At 47.2% G+C, this 19,079-nt stretch overlaps 1 protein-coding gene across 1 annotated transcript in view; it reads left to right on the top strand.

Moving 5' to 3' along the window:
• The first annotated feature begins 416 nt into the window (after positions 1-416).
• Positions 417-19,079, top strand: part of LOC121542569 (exostosin-1b-like) — a 91,615-nt gene continuing 72,952 nt past the window's right edge. The window contains exon 1 of the mRNA XM_045217323.1: positions 417-2,231. Coding sequence (XP_045073258.1) covers positions 1,282-2,231 — 950 coding nt within the window. The 5' untranslated portion in view covers positions 417-1,281. The remainder of the gene's footprint in view (positions 2,232-19,079) is intronic.

Below are 19,079 nucleotides of genomic sequence, written 5' to 3'. Positions count from 1 at the left end.
CGGCCAAACCGGGACGACGCTGGGCCAGTTGTGCGCCGCCCTATGGGATACAGCCTGGAATTGAACCAGGTGGTCTGTAGTGACGCCTCAAGCGTTGAGATGCAGTGCCTTAGACCGCTGCGCCACTCGGGAGCCCATAAATGTGTGTTTGTTAGACAGGTCAAACCGAAATGTGCTGTAAAATGAGATATATGGAAAATAACAGCACTGCAATAGAGAAACCCTGGATGCATCTCTGCAAAAACGGCTACATGAGGTTGCTATACCGCTGCTCCTGGTGCTCGTGTTCTATCAGTGGCGAGTCTCTAGTTGTGAATGGATGCGGAAGCCCCGCCTGTTTCGGATATGACGCGAACCAATCAAAAAGCCCAGTGCATTATGGAAGAACGTCACATCATCAGCGGTGGGATTGGAGTGCCTCTGTGTGATGTTCAGAACAACTAGCGAAACATTTTAAAATTGGCTTCCAAAACAGAGGAATTTACGGATATGTTTCTTTAATGTTCCTGAATGTCTAACAATAATTTCCGACGCTTCAAGAGACTGAGTTTTCTTTCCTTGGACTGGGAGAGTAAATCAGAGAGAGGGTTGTGAATGCAGCTAAATCGAATTGCTTTCAACTATGTATTGAACTGCAGAACTTCATATGGACCAGAAGGCTAGATAGCTGGCTTGGTACCCTCCAACATTCAGTTATCGTTCGTTCAGACCATGGAATAGTCCAACATGGAACGGTCTAATGTGAGTCCTGAATCTCTGGATGTTTGGGCAAACTAGCCAAGTTGGCTACATTCTTGTCGCCCTGTGTAGCTAGCTAGGCTAGTCAATTGTGGTTGTGAAACGTTACTACTATAACGTTAGGCTACAAGGCAAGAACAAGAAGACTCTGGCTTTCAATGTAAGTGAAAAGGCCTGTTTCCTTTTCATACGGCAGAAGACGGAACACTGAAGATGAATCCGCTAACAGCCTAAAGAAATGTAAGGTCAGGGTGCCTCGTCAATCCCTAATTTACCAGGGAGGTAGCCTACTCTTCAGTGTTGGAAGATAGCCACTGCTAGCCATAACTATTGACAAGGGGAGAAGTAAATGATTATAAATCGCCCACATGCGCTGGATCAATCGTCGGCTTGGGGAAAGGAATCGGAAGGTGGTGAGCGCTAAACACTTCCAGGCTGGAGGAAGATGGCGCAGCCCTTCAACTGGAAGTAGTGGTGAGAGGAACGAAACTTCATCGGGGCGCGTTGGATTTACTAAACATCTCGACCCTGATCGAAGGACACATGCAGGCCAAAAAACGGTACTTAATTCTGTTCTCCGCCGGCGCGTGTCTCATTCTGTTGTTGTACTTCGGAGGGGTGCAAGCCCCGCTATTCAGAAGCAACAACCGGCGTGATGACCGCAGCCTCCGTGGGTACCACGGGAGCCTCCAGTGGCCCCACTTCTCGGGACCCCTGCAGCCGTTCAGCCCCTGGGACCAAATGGAGACCGAGGAGTACAACGTTCACATATCGCCACGGCAGAAGAGGGATGTTATTTCGGGAAATTATAATGGGAAACGTTGCCGGATGGACTCCTGCTTTGATTTTTCCTTGTGCAAAACCAACCAATTTAAAGTTTACGTTTACCCGCAGCATAAAGGAGAGAAGATGTCGGAGAGTTATCAGAATATCTTATCCTCCATTGAGGCTTCCAGGTTCTATACGTCTGACCCGGGACAGGCTTGTCTGTTCATCCTGAGTTTGGACACTCTAGACAGGGACACGCTGTCTCCACAGTATGTTCACAACCTCAGAACTAAAGTCCAGAACTTGCATCTGTGGAATAACGGAAAGAACCACCTCATCTTCAACCTCTACTCTGGGACATGGCCCGACTACACGGAAGATCTGGGCTTCGACTTTGCGCAGGCAATGCTAGCCAAGGCAAGTATCAGCACCGAGAACTTCAGACCGAATTTTGACGTCTCCATCCCTCTTTTCGGGAAAGAGCACCCCAGGACTGGAGGGGAGAGGGGCTATTTAAAATACAACGCTATCCCACCTTACAGGAAGTACATGCTTGTGTTCAAGGGGAAACGATACCTCACTGGAATCGGATCAGATACGAGGAATGCGTTACATCATGTCCATAACGCTGAGAACGTGGTGCTGCTCACCACATGTAAACACGGGAAAGACTGGCGGAAGCACCAGGATGCCCGCTGTGACCGTGACAACGCTGAGTATGACAAGTAAGTACATTACTATTGTCATGTCCTGTATCTAGAGGTCTGGCAGTGTGACATCACTCACTGGCCTTGATGTATGGCTGGCGTGGGACACTTCAATGGATCAGTTTTGCCTGGATTTATTAATTCAGTTGATGTTGACACAACCCTCACTAATAAAATTGAATAGCAGTGCTAGTCCCTCCTGTAGCTCAGTTGGTAGAGCATGGCGCTTGCAACGCCAGGGTTGTGGGTTCGTTTCCCACGTGGGGCCAGTATGAATAATGTATGCACTCACTAACTGTAAGTTGCTCTGGATAAGAGCGTCTGCTAAATGACTAAAATGTAAACGTAATGCTACTCTCTGGCTTGTTTAATAGCAGTGATACTCTCCGGCTTGTTTCAGGTCATATTGACAATGAAAATGACAAGAACAGTGTTGAACCAGATGGGTCTAATCTCCAGTCAACATCTAGAATCTCCACCTCTAATGTCTGATGGTGCTGCTAATTTCAGTCACAGTTTGTCTTAAAACTGCATTGTTGGTTAAGGGCTCGTCAGGAAGCATTTCACTGGAAGGTCAACACCTGTTGTATTCGGCGCATGTGGCAAATAACATTTGATTTGATTTGAGTCTGGTGTCAGTCAGTCAGTCAGTCACAGACAGTCAGTCAGTCACAGACAGTCAGACAGTCAGTCAGTCAGTCACAGACAGTCAGTCAGTCAGTCAGTCAGTCACAGACAGTCAGACAGTCAGTCAGTCAGTCACAGACAGTCAGTCAGTCAGTCAGACAGTCAGTCACAGACAGTCAGTCAGTCAGTCAGACAGTCAGACAGTCAGTCAGTCAGTCACAGACAGTCAGACAGTCAGTCAGTCAGTCACAGACAGTCAGACAGTCAGTCAGTCAGTCACAGTCAGTCAGACAGTCAGTCAGTAAGTCACAGTCAGTCAGTCAGTCAGTCAGTCACAGACAGTCAGTCAGTCAGTCACAGACAGTCAGTCAGTCAGACAGTCAGTCAGTCAGTCACAGACAGTCGGTCAGTCAGTCACAGACAGTCGGTCAGTCAGTCAGTCAGTCAGTCACAGACAGTCAGTCAGTCAGTCAGTCAGTCAGTCACAGTCAGTCAGTCAGTCACAGACAGTCAGTCAGACAGTCAGTCAGTCAGTCACAGACAGTCAGTCAGTCAGTCAGTCAGTCACAGACAGTCAGTCAGTCAGTCAGTCAGTCAGTCACAGTCAGTCAGTCAGTCACAGACAGTCAGTCAGACAGTCAGTCAGTCAGTCACAGACAGTCAGTCAGTCAGTCAGTCAGTCAGTCACAGACAGTCAGTCAGTCAGTCAGTCAGTCAGTCAGTCACAGACAGTCAGTCAGTCAGTCAGTCACAGACAGTCAGTCAGTCAGTCACAGACAGTCAGTCAGTCAGACAGTCAGTCAGTCAGTCACAGACAGTCAGTCAGTCAGTCACAGACAGTCAGTCAGTCAGTCAGTCAGTCAGTCAGTCACAGACAGTCAGTCAGTCAGTCAGTCAGTCAGTCACAGTCAGTCAGTCAGTCACAGACAGTCAGTCAGACAGTCAGTCAGTCAGTCACAGACAGTCAGTCAGTCAGTCAGTCAGTCACAGTCAGTCAGTCAGTCACAGACAGTCAGTCAGACAGTCAGTCAGTCAGTCACAGACAGTCAGTCAGTCAGTCACAGACAGTCAGTCAGTCAGACAGTCAGTCAGTCCGTCACAGACAGTCAGTCCGTCAGTCACAGACAGTCAGTCAGTCAGTCAGTCAGTCAGTCGGTCACAGACAGTCAGTCAGTCAGTCAGTCAGTCAGTCTCAGTCAGTCACAGACAGTCAGTCAGACAGTCAGTCAGTCAGTCAGTCACAGACAGTCAGTCAGTCAGTCAGTCACAGACAGTCAGTCAGTCAGTCAGACAGTCAGACAGTCAGTCAGTCAGTCACAGACAGTCAGACAGTCAGTCAGTCAGTCACAGACAGTCAGACAGTCAGTCAGTCAGTCACAGTCAGTCAGTCAGTCAGTCAGTCACAGACAGTCAGTCAGTCAGTCACAGACAGTCAGTCAGTCACAGACAGTCAGTCAGTCACAGACAGTCACAGACAGTCAGTCAGTCAGTCAGTCAGTCAGTCAGTCACAGACAGTCAGACAGTCAGTCAGTCACAGACAGTCAGTCAGTCAGTCAGACAGTCAGTCACAGACAGTCAGTCAGTCAGTCAGACAGTCAGACAGTCAGTCAGTCAGTCACAGACAGTCAGACAGTCAGTCAGTCAGTCACAGACAGTCAGACAGTCAGTCAGTCAGTCACAGTCAGTCAGTCAGTCAGTCAGTCACAGACAGTCAGTCAGTCAGTCACAGACAGTCAGTCAGTCAGTCACAGACAGTCAGTCAGTCAGACAGTCAGTCAGTCAGTCACAGACAGTCAGTCAGTCAGTCACAGACAGTCAGTCAGTCAGTCAGTCAGTCAGTCACAGACAGTCAGTCAGTCGGTCAGTCAGTCAGTCACAGTCAGTCAGTCAGTCACAGACAGTCGTCAGACAGTCAGTCAGTCAGTCACAGACAGTCAGTCAGTCAGTCAGTCAGTCAGTCACAGACAGTCAGTCAGTCAGTCAGTCAGTCAGTCACAGTCAGTCAGTCAGTCACAGACAGTCAGTCAGACAGTCAGTCAGTCAGTCACAGACAGTCAGTCAGTCAGTCAGTCAGTCACAGACAGTCAGTCAGTCAGTCAGTCAGTCAGTCAGTCACAGACAGTCAGTCAGTCAGTCACAGACAGTCAGTCAGTCAGTCACAGACAGTCAGTCAGTCAGACAGTCAGTCAGTCAGTCACAGACAGTCAGTCAGTCAGTCACAGACAGTCAGTCAGTCAGTCAGTCAGTCAGTCAGTCAGTCACAGACAGTCAGTCAGTCAGTCAGTCAGTCAGTCACAGTCAGTCAGTCAGTCACAGACAGTCAGTCAGACAGTCAGTCAGTCAGTCACAGACAGTCAGTCAGTCAGTCAGTCACAGTCAGTCAGTCAGTCACAGACAGTCAGTCAGACAGTCAGTCAGTCAGTCACAGACAGTCAGTCAGTCAGTCACAGACAGTCAGTCAGTCAGACAGTCAGTCAGTCAGTCACAGACAGTCAGTCAGTCAGTCACAGACAGTCAGTCAGTCAGTCAGTCAGTCAGTCACAGACAGTCAGTCAGTCAGTCAGTCAGTCAGTCACAGTCAGTCAGTCAGTCACAGACAGTCAGTCAGACAGTCAGTCAGTCAGTCAGTCACAGACAGTCAGTCAGTCAGTCAGTCAGTCAGTCACAGACAGTCAGTCAGTCAGTCAGTCACAGTCAGTCAGTCAGTCACAGACAGTCAGTCAGACAGTCAGTCAGTCAGTCAGTCAGTCAGTCAGTCAGTCACAGACAGTCAGTCAGTCACAGACAGTCAGTCAGTCAGTCACAGTCAGTCAGTCACAGACAGTCAGTCAGACAGTCAGTCAGTCAGTCAGTCAGTCAGTCAGTCACAGACAGTCAGTCAGTCACAGACAGTCAGTCAGTCAGTCAGTCAGTCAGTCAGTCAGTCAGTCACAGTCAGTCAGTCAGTCACAGACAGTCAGTCAGTCACAGACAGTCAGTCAGACAGTCAGTCAGTCAGTCACAGACAGTCAGTCAGACAGTCAGTCAGTCAGTCAGTCACAGACAGTCAGTCAGACAGTCAGTCAGTCAGTCAGTCACAGACAGTCAGTCAGACAGTCAGTCAGTCAGTCAGTCAGTCACAGACAGTCAGTCAGACAGTCAGTCAGTCAGTCACAGACAGTCAGTCAGACAGTCAGTCAGTCAGTCAGTCACAGACAGTCAGTCACAGACAGTCAGTCAGTCAGTCAGTCAGTCAGTCACAGAGCTACTGCATATTGTTCCTGCTGCTCCGAGGTCAAACCCTTCTGAATAGCCATGTTCAGGAAGCCCAGGTCCCTTCCCTGGCCTTTAAACAGGCTAAATGTGCTGAATAAACAGTTTAGTCAGTGGGCTCCCTGTCCTCCAGACCCTGCAGTACTGTTGTTACTGGTGACTGTCGGCTCAGCTGCCACACATTCATCAGGGCACAATGTTTTGAAACCTCAGCTTTAAAACAAAACAAGCTGACAAGGTCCTGTTAGTCCCTCCCCTGTTTGAGTCTGTTTTCGTTGCGTTTGATGCCTAATGAGCACAGCCCTGCCCTGTGCGTTGGACTGTGGCTCATTGATGGATCAGTGGGGTAGTCTGGGTACAAAGTCCTGGTGACAGCAGGGAAAGCCTCTCTCCTACTGTTGACTCAGTCATTTCCCGGCAGCAGGCCCCACTCTGTGGGTTCGTCCCAAATGGCTCCCTATTTAGTACACTACTTTTGACCAAGGCTCATAGGTCTCTGGCCAAAAGTAGTGCACTATGTAGGGAATAGGGTGCCATTTTGGGATGCAGACCATGGCCCCCTGGAATGCCTCCCGCGTCCTGTTGAAACTTTCTGACTATAGGTGGCGCTGTGGGTGGGGTAGGGGGGGCTTAGAGCTCTCCTACTCCAGCCATTATACATCGGGTTAGGGCCAATAACTAGGGTACGGGCAGGGCTCGGGTATCACTAAATTGATCACTAACATTTTGAAGCTGAGCCATTTGCTCCGCTGCACAGTACAGCCAAAGCTGACTAAGCTCATAACATGGTGTCAGAAGTGATTTTAAACCTCGTCAAATATAAGACGAGAGATTATTTAACAGAAAATAATCATGACAAAGTAGCTAACAGCTGACTGCTCTCATGTCTCTTCATTGAGCAGAGCAGCACAAGCGGATCCGTTGCTATGGATACTCAGATTTTCCTTCCTCATGATGCCATCTATTCTGTGAAGTGCACCAGTCCCTCCTGCAGCAAAGCACCCCCACAGCATGATGCTGCCACCCCCGTGCTTCACGGTTGGGATGGTGTTCTTCAGCTTGCAAGCACCCCATGTTTTTCCTCCAAACATAACGATGGTCATTATGGCCAAACAGTTCTATTTTTGTTTCATCAGACCAGAGGACATTTCTCCAAATAGTACGATCTTTGTCCCCATGTGCAGTTGCAAACCGTAGTCTGGGTTTTTTATGGCGGTTTTGGAGCAGTGGCTTCTTCCTTGCTGAGCGGCCTTTCAGGTCATGTCGATATATGACTCGTTTTACTGTGGATATAGAACAAGTTCAGTGTCTGTGTTCTTTTGCCCATCTTTAATCTTTTCTTTTTATTGGCCAGTCTGAGATATGGCTTTTTCTTTGCAACTCTGCCTAGAAGGTCAGCATCCCGGAGTCGCCTCTTCACTGTTGACGTTGAGACTGGTGTTTTGCAGGTACTATTTAAGGAAGCTGCCAGTTGAGGACCTGTGAGGCGTCTGTTTCTCAAACTAGACACTCTAATGTATTTGTCCTCTTGCTCAGTTGTGCACCGGGGCCTCCCACTCCTCTTTCTATTCTGGTTAGAGACAGTTTGTGCTGTTCAGTGAAGGGAGTAGTACACAGCATTGTACGAGATCTTCAGTTTCTTGGCAATTTCTCGCATGGAATAGCCTTCATTTCTCAGAACAAGAATAGACTGACGAGTTTCAAAAGAAAGTTATTTGTTTCTGGACATTTTGAGCTTGTAATCGAATCCACAATTGCTAATGCTCCAGATACTCAACTAGTCTCAAGAAGGCCAGTTTTATTACTTCTTTAATCAGCACAACAGTTTTCAGCTGTGCTAACATAATTTCTAAAGGGTTTTCTAATGATCAATTAGCCTTTTAAAATGATGAACTTGGATTAGCAAACACAACGTGCCATTGGAACACAGGACTGATGGTGGGTGATAATGGGCCTCTGTACGCCTATGTAGATATTCCATTAAAAATCAGCCGTTTCCAGCTACAATAGCCATTTACAACATTAACAATGTCTACACTGTATTTCTGATCAATTCGATGTTATTTTAATGGACAAAAAAATTGGTTTTCTTTCGAAAACAAGGACATTTCTAAGTGACCCCAAACTTTTGAACGGTAGTGTACATATAAATGCATAAACATACATATATACATATCCTTTTTAAAGATATATTTCCCTTTATTACTTTCCAACCCCACCACCCCTTCCCTACTTGGAGTAAACTAGTGAACAACAACGCTTAGGCCTCTACTTCCAGCTTATACATACTATATTCATTTTATGGACACAGTCAATTTTACAATAATTATATTTTGTTTGTCTTTACTCCTGAACTTCCTCTACCCTCAACCTCTCTGATCATTTTTATGATTTCCATCAGGTTTGCTTCTATATGCCATATCTTTTTAACTGTGCTCTTTCACAAAAGCTCTCAACCTATAACCTATATACTTATTATGGACACAGTATGCTTTACATTAGTTATCTTGTTGTTATTAGTTGTTGTTAGTTGTTATTAGTCCCATCCTTCAGCTCCATTCAACACCTCCCATCTATCTCTTAACACCATCCATATTGGATTTCTATTTGCCATATAGTTTTCAGCTGTACTGTGATGTTTCACAAAAGTTCTGAACCCTTTCTATTCTCATTGTTTCTACAGATTGTAAATTGAAAATAAACATTTTTGCTAAAAGTATTATTATATTATTGATCGATTGACTATGACTTTTCAGATCACCCAGTAGTGCTATCTGCAGGGTTAGCTCCAGGTAAATATTGCAATCCTTCAGCCATTCCTGGACCTGTGTCCAGAAACACGCTGCAAATGGACAGTACCAAAACAAATGATCTGCAGCTCAACTTTACTTTGGCTGTGCAACGAGTCACCACCAGAACCCGTCTGTTTAGTTTGATCCCCAACAGTTCCCTAAACTTAGTTGGCTGCATCTCAATACTCTAAGAAATGGCTCCTTTACCTCCCTTTTCAACTTGGGCTGCAGCTCAGCTTTATCCTGGCAGTGAGTCGCCATCACAACCCTATGGTCTGGTGTGAGCTCCAAATGATAGGCTAAAAAGAGAATCTGCACACTGCAATCTATGCTCTCCTGTGTCTCTATGGGTGACTATTTAAACCACTTAGGCCTTCATTAAGTCTCCTTGGGTTGAGACCCAACAGTTCCCTAAATCCAGAATTGTGTCTCATTCTCAGTTGTCCAAAAAGAAGCTGCTTCCACTTTTTATTTCTTACTTCATCTGCATTGAGGTGCCAGAGTTGGGCAGGTGCCAGAGTTGGGCAGGTGCCAGAGTTGGGCAGGTGCCAGAGTTGGGCAGGTGACAGCAAATCGATCAGTAGGCATCTACCTGTCATCTGTTTCCATGGCAGCTAAGATGCATCTACCTGTCATCTGTTTCCATGGCAGCTAAGATGCATCTACCTGTCATCTGTTTCCATGGCAGCTAAGATGCATCTACCTGTCATCTGTTTCCATGGCAGCTAAGATGCATCTACCTGTCATCTGTTTCCATGGCAGCTAAGATGCATCTACCTGTCATCTGTTTCCAGGGCAGCTAAGATGCATCTACCTGTCATCTGTTTCCGTGGCAGCTAAGATGCGTCTACCTGTCATCTGTTTCCATGGCAGCTAAGATGCATCTACCTGTCATCTGTTTCCATGGCAGCTAAGATGCATCTACCTGTCATCTGTTTCCATGGCAGCTAAGATGATTAAGAGTCAAACTCTAACAAAGGAATGAAACACAGCCGTTATTTGAAGTGTTTCTAAAATCCCCTATGGGGAAATATTAATGGTGGAAAAAACGATTGGAACCATTTCCCTGTTTGACCGCTAGGTTTTATGGGTATTATGACACCTCCACTGTGGGGCTCTATACCTCCACTACCCTGCTGAAGTGAAGTCATCTTAGCCAGAGGCTCTCCATTGGGATAAATGCAGATGCTAAATGACTCCATGTGAAATGCTGCTAGCGCTCACGTTGAAAGAATTTATTAAAGTTTTCTTTTTTTCCCACTCTGGAATCTTTATCCGATGCTTTTTATACATTTATTTATAGATGTACCGTTTCTGTATCCATACTATCGGTACAATATGTTATTTGGGTTCTGGGGAGCTGTAAGCGTATGTGATGCAACTGGGCTTTGGTTTATACATGCCTGGACATGTTACCTGTCTAATCACTTCAAAGTTCTCCCAATCCTCTGTAAGATGTTGTTTCTCAATGGGAATCCTTAAAGCTGGCTCAGGCTAGCGTGCCCTAACCGAAGTCCAGACCGTTTAGCTCTGTGGGGACACACACAGTGGACCTGGAAAGTACTTCATGGGATTAAAGGTTTTCCTTTTTTTTGCACTGACACCACCTCTTCGCCAGAATGACTATTGTAGGCTTACATGTGTTCAGTATAGCTAGGCCCAGATCTGATATCTTGCCAACTCCTATGTCATTGTCACGCCAAACAATGATTGACAGGGAGTTGACGAGAATATCAACAGATTCAGGTCAATGTTCACCCTGCAATGAAGAGGGCAGCAGGTAGCTTAGTGGTTAAGAGCGTTGTGCCAGTAACCGAAAGGTCGCTGGTTCTAATCCCCGAGCCGACTAGGTGAAAAGTCTGTCGATGTGCCCTTAACCCTAATTGCTCCTGTAAGTCGCTCTGGATAAGAGCGTCTGCTAAATGACTAAAATGTAAATGTAAATGTAAGAGGCCTCCATGACGGAGAAATGGTTGGTCAGAAAAGAGTTCTATGACTGAAGTAGCCAATATACCTTGGAGTGACTCTCAGGAGATAGTGTGAGTGAAGGTACTTCATTCCCTTAATATAGAAACAGTCTGAAGTGAAGGTACTTCATTCCCTTAATATAGAAACCATAGTCTGAAGTGAAGGTACTTCATTCCCTTAATATAGAAACCAGTCTGAAGTGAAGGTACTTCATTCGCTTAATATAGAAACAGTCTGAAGTGAAGGTACTTCATTCCCTTAATATAGAAACCATAGTCTGAAGTGAAGGTACTTCATTCCCTTAATATAGAAACAGTCTGAAGTGAAGGTACTTCATTCCCTTAATATAGAAACCATAGTCTGAAGTGAAGGTACTTCATTCCCTTAATATAGAAACAGTCTGAAGTGAAGGTACTTCATTCCCTTAATATAGAAACAGTCTGAAGTGAAGGTACTTCGTTCCCTTAATATAGAAACCATAGTCTGAAGTGAAGGTACTTCATTCCCTTAATATAGAAACAGTCTGAAGTGAAGGTACTTCATTCCCTTAATATAGAAACAGTCTGAAGTGAAGGTACTTCATTCCCTTAATATAGAAACAGTCTGAAGTGAAGGTACTTCATTCCCTTAATATAGAAACAGTCTGAAGTGAAGGTACTTCATTCCCTTAATATAGAAACAGTCTGAAGTGAAGGTACTTCATTCCCTTAATATAGAAACAGTCTGAAGTGAAGGTACTTCATTCCCTTAATATAGAAACAGTCTGAAGTGAAGGTACTTCATTCCCTTAATATAGAAACAGTCTGAAGTGAAGGTACTTCATTCCCTTAATATAGAAACAGTCTGAAGTGAAGGTACTTCATTCCCAGGAGGCTGTATGTGGTAATGAGAACTGTGGACTGACAGACTAGTGGAGCTGCCGAGAGGGCTATAGCGAGCCACACACAGACACACACACAACACACACACAGACACACACACACAGACACACACACACACACACACAGACACACAGACACACACACACACAGACACACACACACACAGACATACACACAACACACAACACACACACACAACACACATACAACACACACAGACACACAGACACAACACACACACACACACACACACACACAACACACATACAACACACACAGACACACAACACACATACATACACACAACACACAGACATACACCCAGACACAACACACACACACACACACATACACACAGACACAACACACAGACACAACATACATACATACACACAACACACAGACATACACACAACACATACACACATACACACAACACACAGACACACATACACACAACACACAGACATGCATACACACACACACACACACATGACATTCCTCTGGGGAAGTGATGAGCATTGCATACACTATGCAAGGGATAGGTGCCATTTGGGACGCTAAACTGCCCAGTCTAAAAAGCATCCAATGGAGGGAATAGGGCTGTAGATACTGTATCTGGAACAGAACAGAGCACCTGTACCAATGAAATTACGATGGACATGAGCAAAAAACGAGTTCTCTGGGGACGTTTGCTGTCTACCATTCAACTGTCTGAGCGCTCTCCTTTCATTCCTCTGGACACAGTCTCTCTCCTCACACAGAGACTGATGTTAGGCTACACGGACAGACGGACAGACGGAGAGCCCTGACATCCCTCTGGACACAGTCTCTCTCCTCACACAGAGACTGATGTTAGGCCGCGGACGGACGGACGGACGGACGGACAGAGAGCCCTGACATTCCTCTGGGGAAGTGATGAGCATTGCATATCCACCACATATTGAGTTTCACATCTACATTTTCAAACAGCCTGACAGTGGGCTGGCAGGGGGGGGTAAGCTAGGAATTGGTGGAAAGTTAGGTCAGATCAATTATCCTCTTTCTGACAGTTATCTGATGCAGAAGATACTTGGAACTAGAAAAACGGTTTGGTACTAGGATTTTTTTGTTTCGGTACTTCTGTCCATTACAGGCGAGAACACTTTACAATGCAAGAAGATACTGGTAACTTGCAGCTTTGTAGGCTGATTTCACTTGTTAACTTACAGTTGAAGCTGAAATAAATTCACTACTCAGTATCTTGTTTGTGATAATATGCTAACCATAATGCAAAAATATTGCTGATTTTTAAAGCTGATTGTCACCAAAAAAAGCATCCCATTGGTTCCGAACTAGCTAGCTGGCACCCAGTGTCCTTTTGCTAACGCCTGCCGAACACCTGCCCTCGCTGTCGTTAACAGAACTGTGGGAAAACGGTGCCCGACAGGTGGCGTCGAAATACACTCTACCGGTGTGCTAGCTAGCTACCAATCCCGCCTTCTGTGTACCTTTTTTAGTCCTAGTTAGCTAACTAGCTAGCTAGCACACAGTGTCCTTCGCTCCCACTTGCCGAACAACTGGCCTCGCCGTCGTTAACAGAACTACAGGAAAACAGTGCCCGACAGGTTGGGGTGGAGGACACCGGGTTGGGGTGGAGGACACCGTCTACTGGTATCCTAGGTATCATTAGCCAGCTAGCTACCAATCCCGCCTGCTGTGTACTGGAGTCCTAGCTAGCTAGCTACCTATCCCGCCTGCTGTGTACTGGAGTCCTAGCTAGCTAGCTACCAATCCCGCCTGCTGTGTACTGGAGTCCTAGCTAGCTAGCTACCAATCCCGCCTGCTGTGTACTGGAGTCCTAGCTAGCTAGCTACCAATCCCGCCTGCTGTGTACTGGAGTCCTAGCTAGCTAGCTACCAATCCCGCCTGCTGTGTACTGGAGTCCTAGCTAGCTAGCTACCTATCCCGCCTGCTGTGTACTGGAGTCCTAGCTAGCTAGCTAGCTACTGGTGTAGTCGCCCCCCGCGTCTTCTGTGGGTTTTATCGGCGGTTGGCATCCACCGTTATGGTGCATTACTGCCACCTAATGTACTGGAGAGCTCCCACCGGTGTACCGTAGTCCTAGCTGAAGAATGGACCTATAGAAGTATATGTTTGGCTCACATCAACAGCATAATCCCAGAAACCCTAGACCCACTCCAATTTGCATACCGCCCCAACAGATCCACAGATGATGCAATCTCTATCGCACTCCACACTACCCTTTCCCACCTGGACAAGAGGAACACCTACGTGAGAATGCTATTCATTGACTACAGCTCAGCATTCAACACCATAGTGCCCTCTAAGCTCATCACTAAGCTAAGAATCCTGGGACTAAACACCTCCCTCTGCAACTGGATCCTGGACTTCCTGACGGGCCGCCCCCAGGTGGTAAGGGTAGGTAACAACACATCTGCCACACTGATCCTCAACACGGGGGCCCCTCAGGGGTGCGTGCTCAGTCCCCCTCCTGTACTCTCTGTTCACCCATGACTGCATGGCCAGGCACGACTCCAACACCATCATTAAGTTTGCCGACGACACAACAGTGGTAGGCCTGATCACCGACAACGATGAGACAGCCTATAGGGGAGGAGGTCAGAGATCTGGCCGTGTGGTGCCAGGACAACAACCTCTCCCTCAACGTGACCAAGACAAAGGAGATGATTGTGGACTACAGGAAAAAAAAGAGGACTGAGCACGCCCCCATTCTCATCGATGGGGCTGTAGTGGAACAGGTTGAGAGCTTCAAGTTCCTTGGTGTCCACATCACCAACGAACTATCATGGTCCAAACACACCAAGACAGTCGTGAAGAGGGCACGACAAAGCCTATTCCCCCTCAGGAGACTAAAAAGATTTGGCATGGGTCCTCAGATCCTCAAAAATTCTACAGCTGCACCATCGAGAGCATCCTGACTGGTTGCATCACCGCCTGGTATGGCAACTGCTTGGCCTCTGACCGCAAGGCACTACAGAGGGTAGTGCGTACGGCCCAGTACATCACTGGGGCCAAGCTTCCTGCCATCCAGGACCTCTATACCAGGCGGTGTCAGAGGAAGGCCCTCAAAATTGTCAAAGACTCCAGCCACCCTAGTCATAGACTGTTCTCTCTGCTACCGCACGGCAAGCGGTACCGGAGTGCCAAGTCTAGGTCCAAAAGACTTCTCAACAGCTTCTACCCCCAAGCCATAAGACTCCTGAACAGCTAATCATGGCTACCCGGACTATTTGCACTGCCCCCCCACCCCATCCTTTTTACGCTGCTGCTACTCTGTTAAGTATTTATGCATAGTCACTTTAACTCTACCCACATGTACATATTACCTCAACTACCTCAACTAGCCGGTGCCCCCGCACATTGACTCTGCAACGGTACCCCCCTGTATATATAGCCTCCCTACTGTCACTTTATTTTACTTCTGCTCTTTTTTTCCTCAACACTTTTTTTGTTGTTGTTTTATTCTTACTTTTTTTGTTTAAAATAAATGCACTGTTGGTTAAGGGCTGTAAGTAAGCATTTCACTGTAATGTCTGCACCTGTTGTATTCGGCGCATGTGACCAATAAAATTTGATTTGATTTGATTTAATGAGGGGTGCAGCACCGGTACCAGTATCACAAAAATATTTTTTTACATGGCAAAAATTTCACCACGAAGTAGACCAAACTCTTTGGTCCTTTCAAAACCTGCTGTATGTAACATATGGTGTGCTATAGCTTGGAAAATAAACATGTGACTCTGGATGACAGCATAATGATGTTTGTTTCCAACATTAGGGCTGTTTTTTCTAAAGAAGTAAAATCCACTTTTGTTTTGTTTCCTTGCCACGATACTAACGAGTATCGCAATACTGGGATCGTCCCGGCCGTACTTCTCTCCCAGTCAAGATCATCTTTGCTCGAGCCTCGAACTGACTGTGTGTATGTGAATGGTATTGAGTTTCGTGATACTAAACCTGGTATCGATGTCAAAATTCTGGTATTGTGACAACACTAGCAACAAGATCCTATCAAGCCTGCTTTTCTCCCCGTCTGCCTGCTCCAATGCCCACAGTTACCTGTAGTTGCTCAGCGGCGGCATGTTGTTAGCACTGCTCTGCTTGGAAGCCAGGAACAATCCCTGCAGCTACCCCAACCCTGCCTTTCTATTGGTCTGTCTGCATTCATGCTTGACTACCTTTCTTCCCATCTGCCTGCCTTTTCCCCCCCATATGTCTGCCTTTACCCCCGTCTATCCCGTCTGCCTTTCTCCCCGTCTATCCCGTCTGCCTTTCTCCCCGTCTATCCCGTCTGCCTTTCTCCCCGTCTATCCCGTCTGCCTTTCTCCCCGTCTATCCCGTCTGCCTTTCTCCCCGTCTATCCCGTCTGCCTTTCTCCCCGTCTATCCCGTCTGCCTTTCTCCCCGTCTATCCCGTCTGCCTTTTCTCCCCGTCTATCCCGTCTGCCTTTCTCCCCGTCTGCCTTTCTCCCCGTCTATCCCGTCTGCCTTTCTCCCCGTCTATCCCGTCTGCCTTTCTCCCCGTCTATCCCGTCTGCCTTTCTCCCCGTCTATCCCGTCTGCCTTTCTCCCCGTCTGTCCCGTCTGCCTTTTCTCCCCATCTATCCCGTCTGCCTTTACCCCCGTCTATCCCGTCTGCCTTTTCTCCCCGTCTATCCCGTCTGCCTTTCTCCCCGTCTATCCCGTCTGCCTTTCTCCCCGTCTATCCCGTCTGCCTTTTCTCCCCGTCTATCCCGTCTGCCTTTCTCCCCGTCTGCCTTTCTCCCCGTCTATCCCGTCTGCCTTTCTCCCCGTCTATCCCGTCTGCCTTTCTCCCCGTCTATCCTGTCTGCCTTTCCCCCCGTCTATCCCGTCTGCCTTTCTCCCCGTCTATCCCGTCTGCCTTTACCCCCGTCTATCCCGTCTGCCTTTCTCCCCGTCTATCCCGTCTGCCTTTCTCCCCGTCTATCCCGTCTGCCTTTCTCCCCGTCTATCCCGTCTGCCTTTCTCCCCGTCTATCCCGTCTGCCTTTCTCCCCGTCTATCCCGTCTGCCTTTCCCCCCGTCTATCCCGTCTGCCTTTCTCCCCGTCTATCCCGTCTGCCTTTCTCCCCCGTCTATCCCGTCTGCCTTTCTCCCCGTCTATCCCGTCTGCCTTTCTCCCTGTCCACCCGTCTGCCCTCTGCCCGCTCCACTGCCCACCATTGCCCAGCTCTATCCAGAGGGGGTTGGTTGGAGAGTGAACAGGTTGGCCTGCAGTAACACATCATCAGGGCTTAGTTTAGCCAATGCCCAGGATTAAACTTCTCCTCTATAAATACTTCTACCAGACTAACGTCATTCAATGGCCTCTCTCTCTCTCTCTGTCTCTCTGTCTCTCTGTCTCTCTGTCTCTCTGTCTCTCTGTCTCTCTGTCTCTCTCTCTCTCTGTCTCTCTGTCTCTCTGTCTCTCTGTCTCTCTGTCTCTGTCTCTGTCTCTCTCTCTCTCTCTCTCTCTCTCTCTCTCTGTCTCGCTCTGTCTCGCTCTGTCTCGCTCTGTCTCTCTCTCTGTCTCTGTCTCTGTCTCTGTCTCTCTCTGTCTCTGTCTCTCTCTCTGTCTCTCCCTCTCTGTCTCTCTCTCTCTCTCTCTGTCTCTCTCTCTCTCTCTATGTGTCTCTTCAGTCAGTCTCGCTGCGTCTCTCTCTCGCTTGGCACTGCCTCTTAATTGGAACCATGCTGGCAGCTTTCAGTTTCAGGTTAAACATTTTATCTCCTCAGCCTCCTGGCATGACGTTCCCTTTCTCTGGGCTCACAGTATCTACAGTATCTACATGGTGGTAACTGGTGACTTGTATCTACAGTATCTTCATGGTGGTAACTGGTGACTTGTATCTACATGGTGGTAACTGGTGACTGGTATCTACATGGTGGTGACTGGTATCTGCATGGTGGTAACTGGTGACTGGTATCTACATGGTGGTAACTGGTGACTTGTATCTACATGGTGGTAACTGGTGACTTGTATCTACATGGTGGTAACTGGTGACTTGTATCTACATGGTGGTAACTGGTGACTTGTATCTACATGGTGGTAACTGGTGACTTGTATCTACATGGTGGTAACTGGTGACTGGTATCTACATGGTGGTGACTGGTATCTACATGGTGGTAACTGGTGACTTGTATCTACATGGTGGTAACTGGTGACTTGTATCTACATGGTGGTAACTGGTGACTTGTATCTACATGGTGGTAACTGGTGACTTGTATCTACATGGTGGTGACTGGTATCTACATGGTGGTAACTGGTGACTGGTATCTACATGGTGGTAACTGGTGACTTGTATCTACATGGTGGTAACTGGTGACTGGTATCTACATGGTGGTAACTGGTGACTGGTATCTACATGGTGGTAACTGGTGACTGGTATCTACATGGTGGTAACTGGTGACTGGTATCTACATGGTGGTAACTGGTGACTGGTATCTACATGGTGGTAACTGGTGACTGGTATCTACATGGTGGTAACTGGTGACTTGTATCTACATGGTGGTAACTGGTGACTTGTATCTACATGGTGTGACTGGTATCTACATGGTGGTAACTGGTGACTGGTATCTACATGGTGGTAACTGGTGACTTGTATCTACATGGTGGTAACTGGTGACTGGTATCTACATGGTGGTAACTGGTGACTGGTATCTACATGGTGGTAACTGGTGACTTGTATCTACATGGTGGTGACTGGTATCTACATGGTGGTGACTGGTGACTTGTATCTACATGGTGGTAACTGGTGACTGGTATCTACATGGTGGTAACTGGTGACTGGTATCTACATGGTGGTAACTGGTGACTGGTATCTACATGGTGGTAACTGGTGACTGGTATCTACATGGTGGTAACTGGTGACTGGTATCTACATGGTGGTGACTGGTGACTGGTATCTACATGGTGGTAACTGGTGACTGGTATCTACATGGTGGTAACTGGTGACTGGTATCTACATGGTGGTAACTGGTGACTTGTGTCTACATGGTGGTAACTGGTGACTGGTATCTACATGGTGGTAACTGGTGACTTGTATCTACATGGTGGTAACTGGTGACTGGTATCTACATGGTGGTAACTGGTGACTTGTGTCTACATGGTGGTAACTGGTGACTGGTATCTACATGGTGGTAACTGGTGACTGGTATCTACATGGTGGTGACTGGTGACTTGTGTCTACATGGTGGTAACTGGTGACTGGTATCTACATGGTGGTAACTGGTGACTGGTATCTACATGGTGGTAACTGGTGACTGGTATCTACATGGTGGTAACTGGTGACTTGTATCTACATGGTGGTAACTGGTGACTTG

Source organism: Coregonus clupeaformis, unplaced genomic scaffold (genome assembly GCF_020615455.1).
Source record: "Coregonus clupeaformis isolate EN_2021a unplaced genomic scaffold, ASM2061545v1 scaf1010, whole genome shotgun sequence".
Taxonomy (NCBI): domain Eukaryota; kingdom Metazoa; phylum Chordata; class Actinopteri; order Salmoniformes; family Salmonidae; genus Coregonus; species Coregonus clupeaformis.
This window is presented reverse-complemented; position numbering and strand designations above follow the sequence as displayed.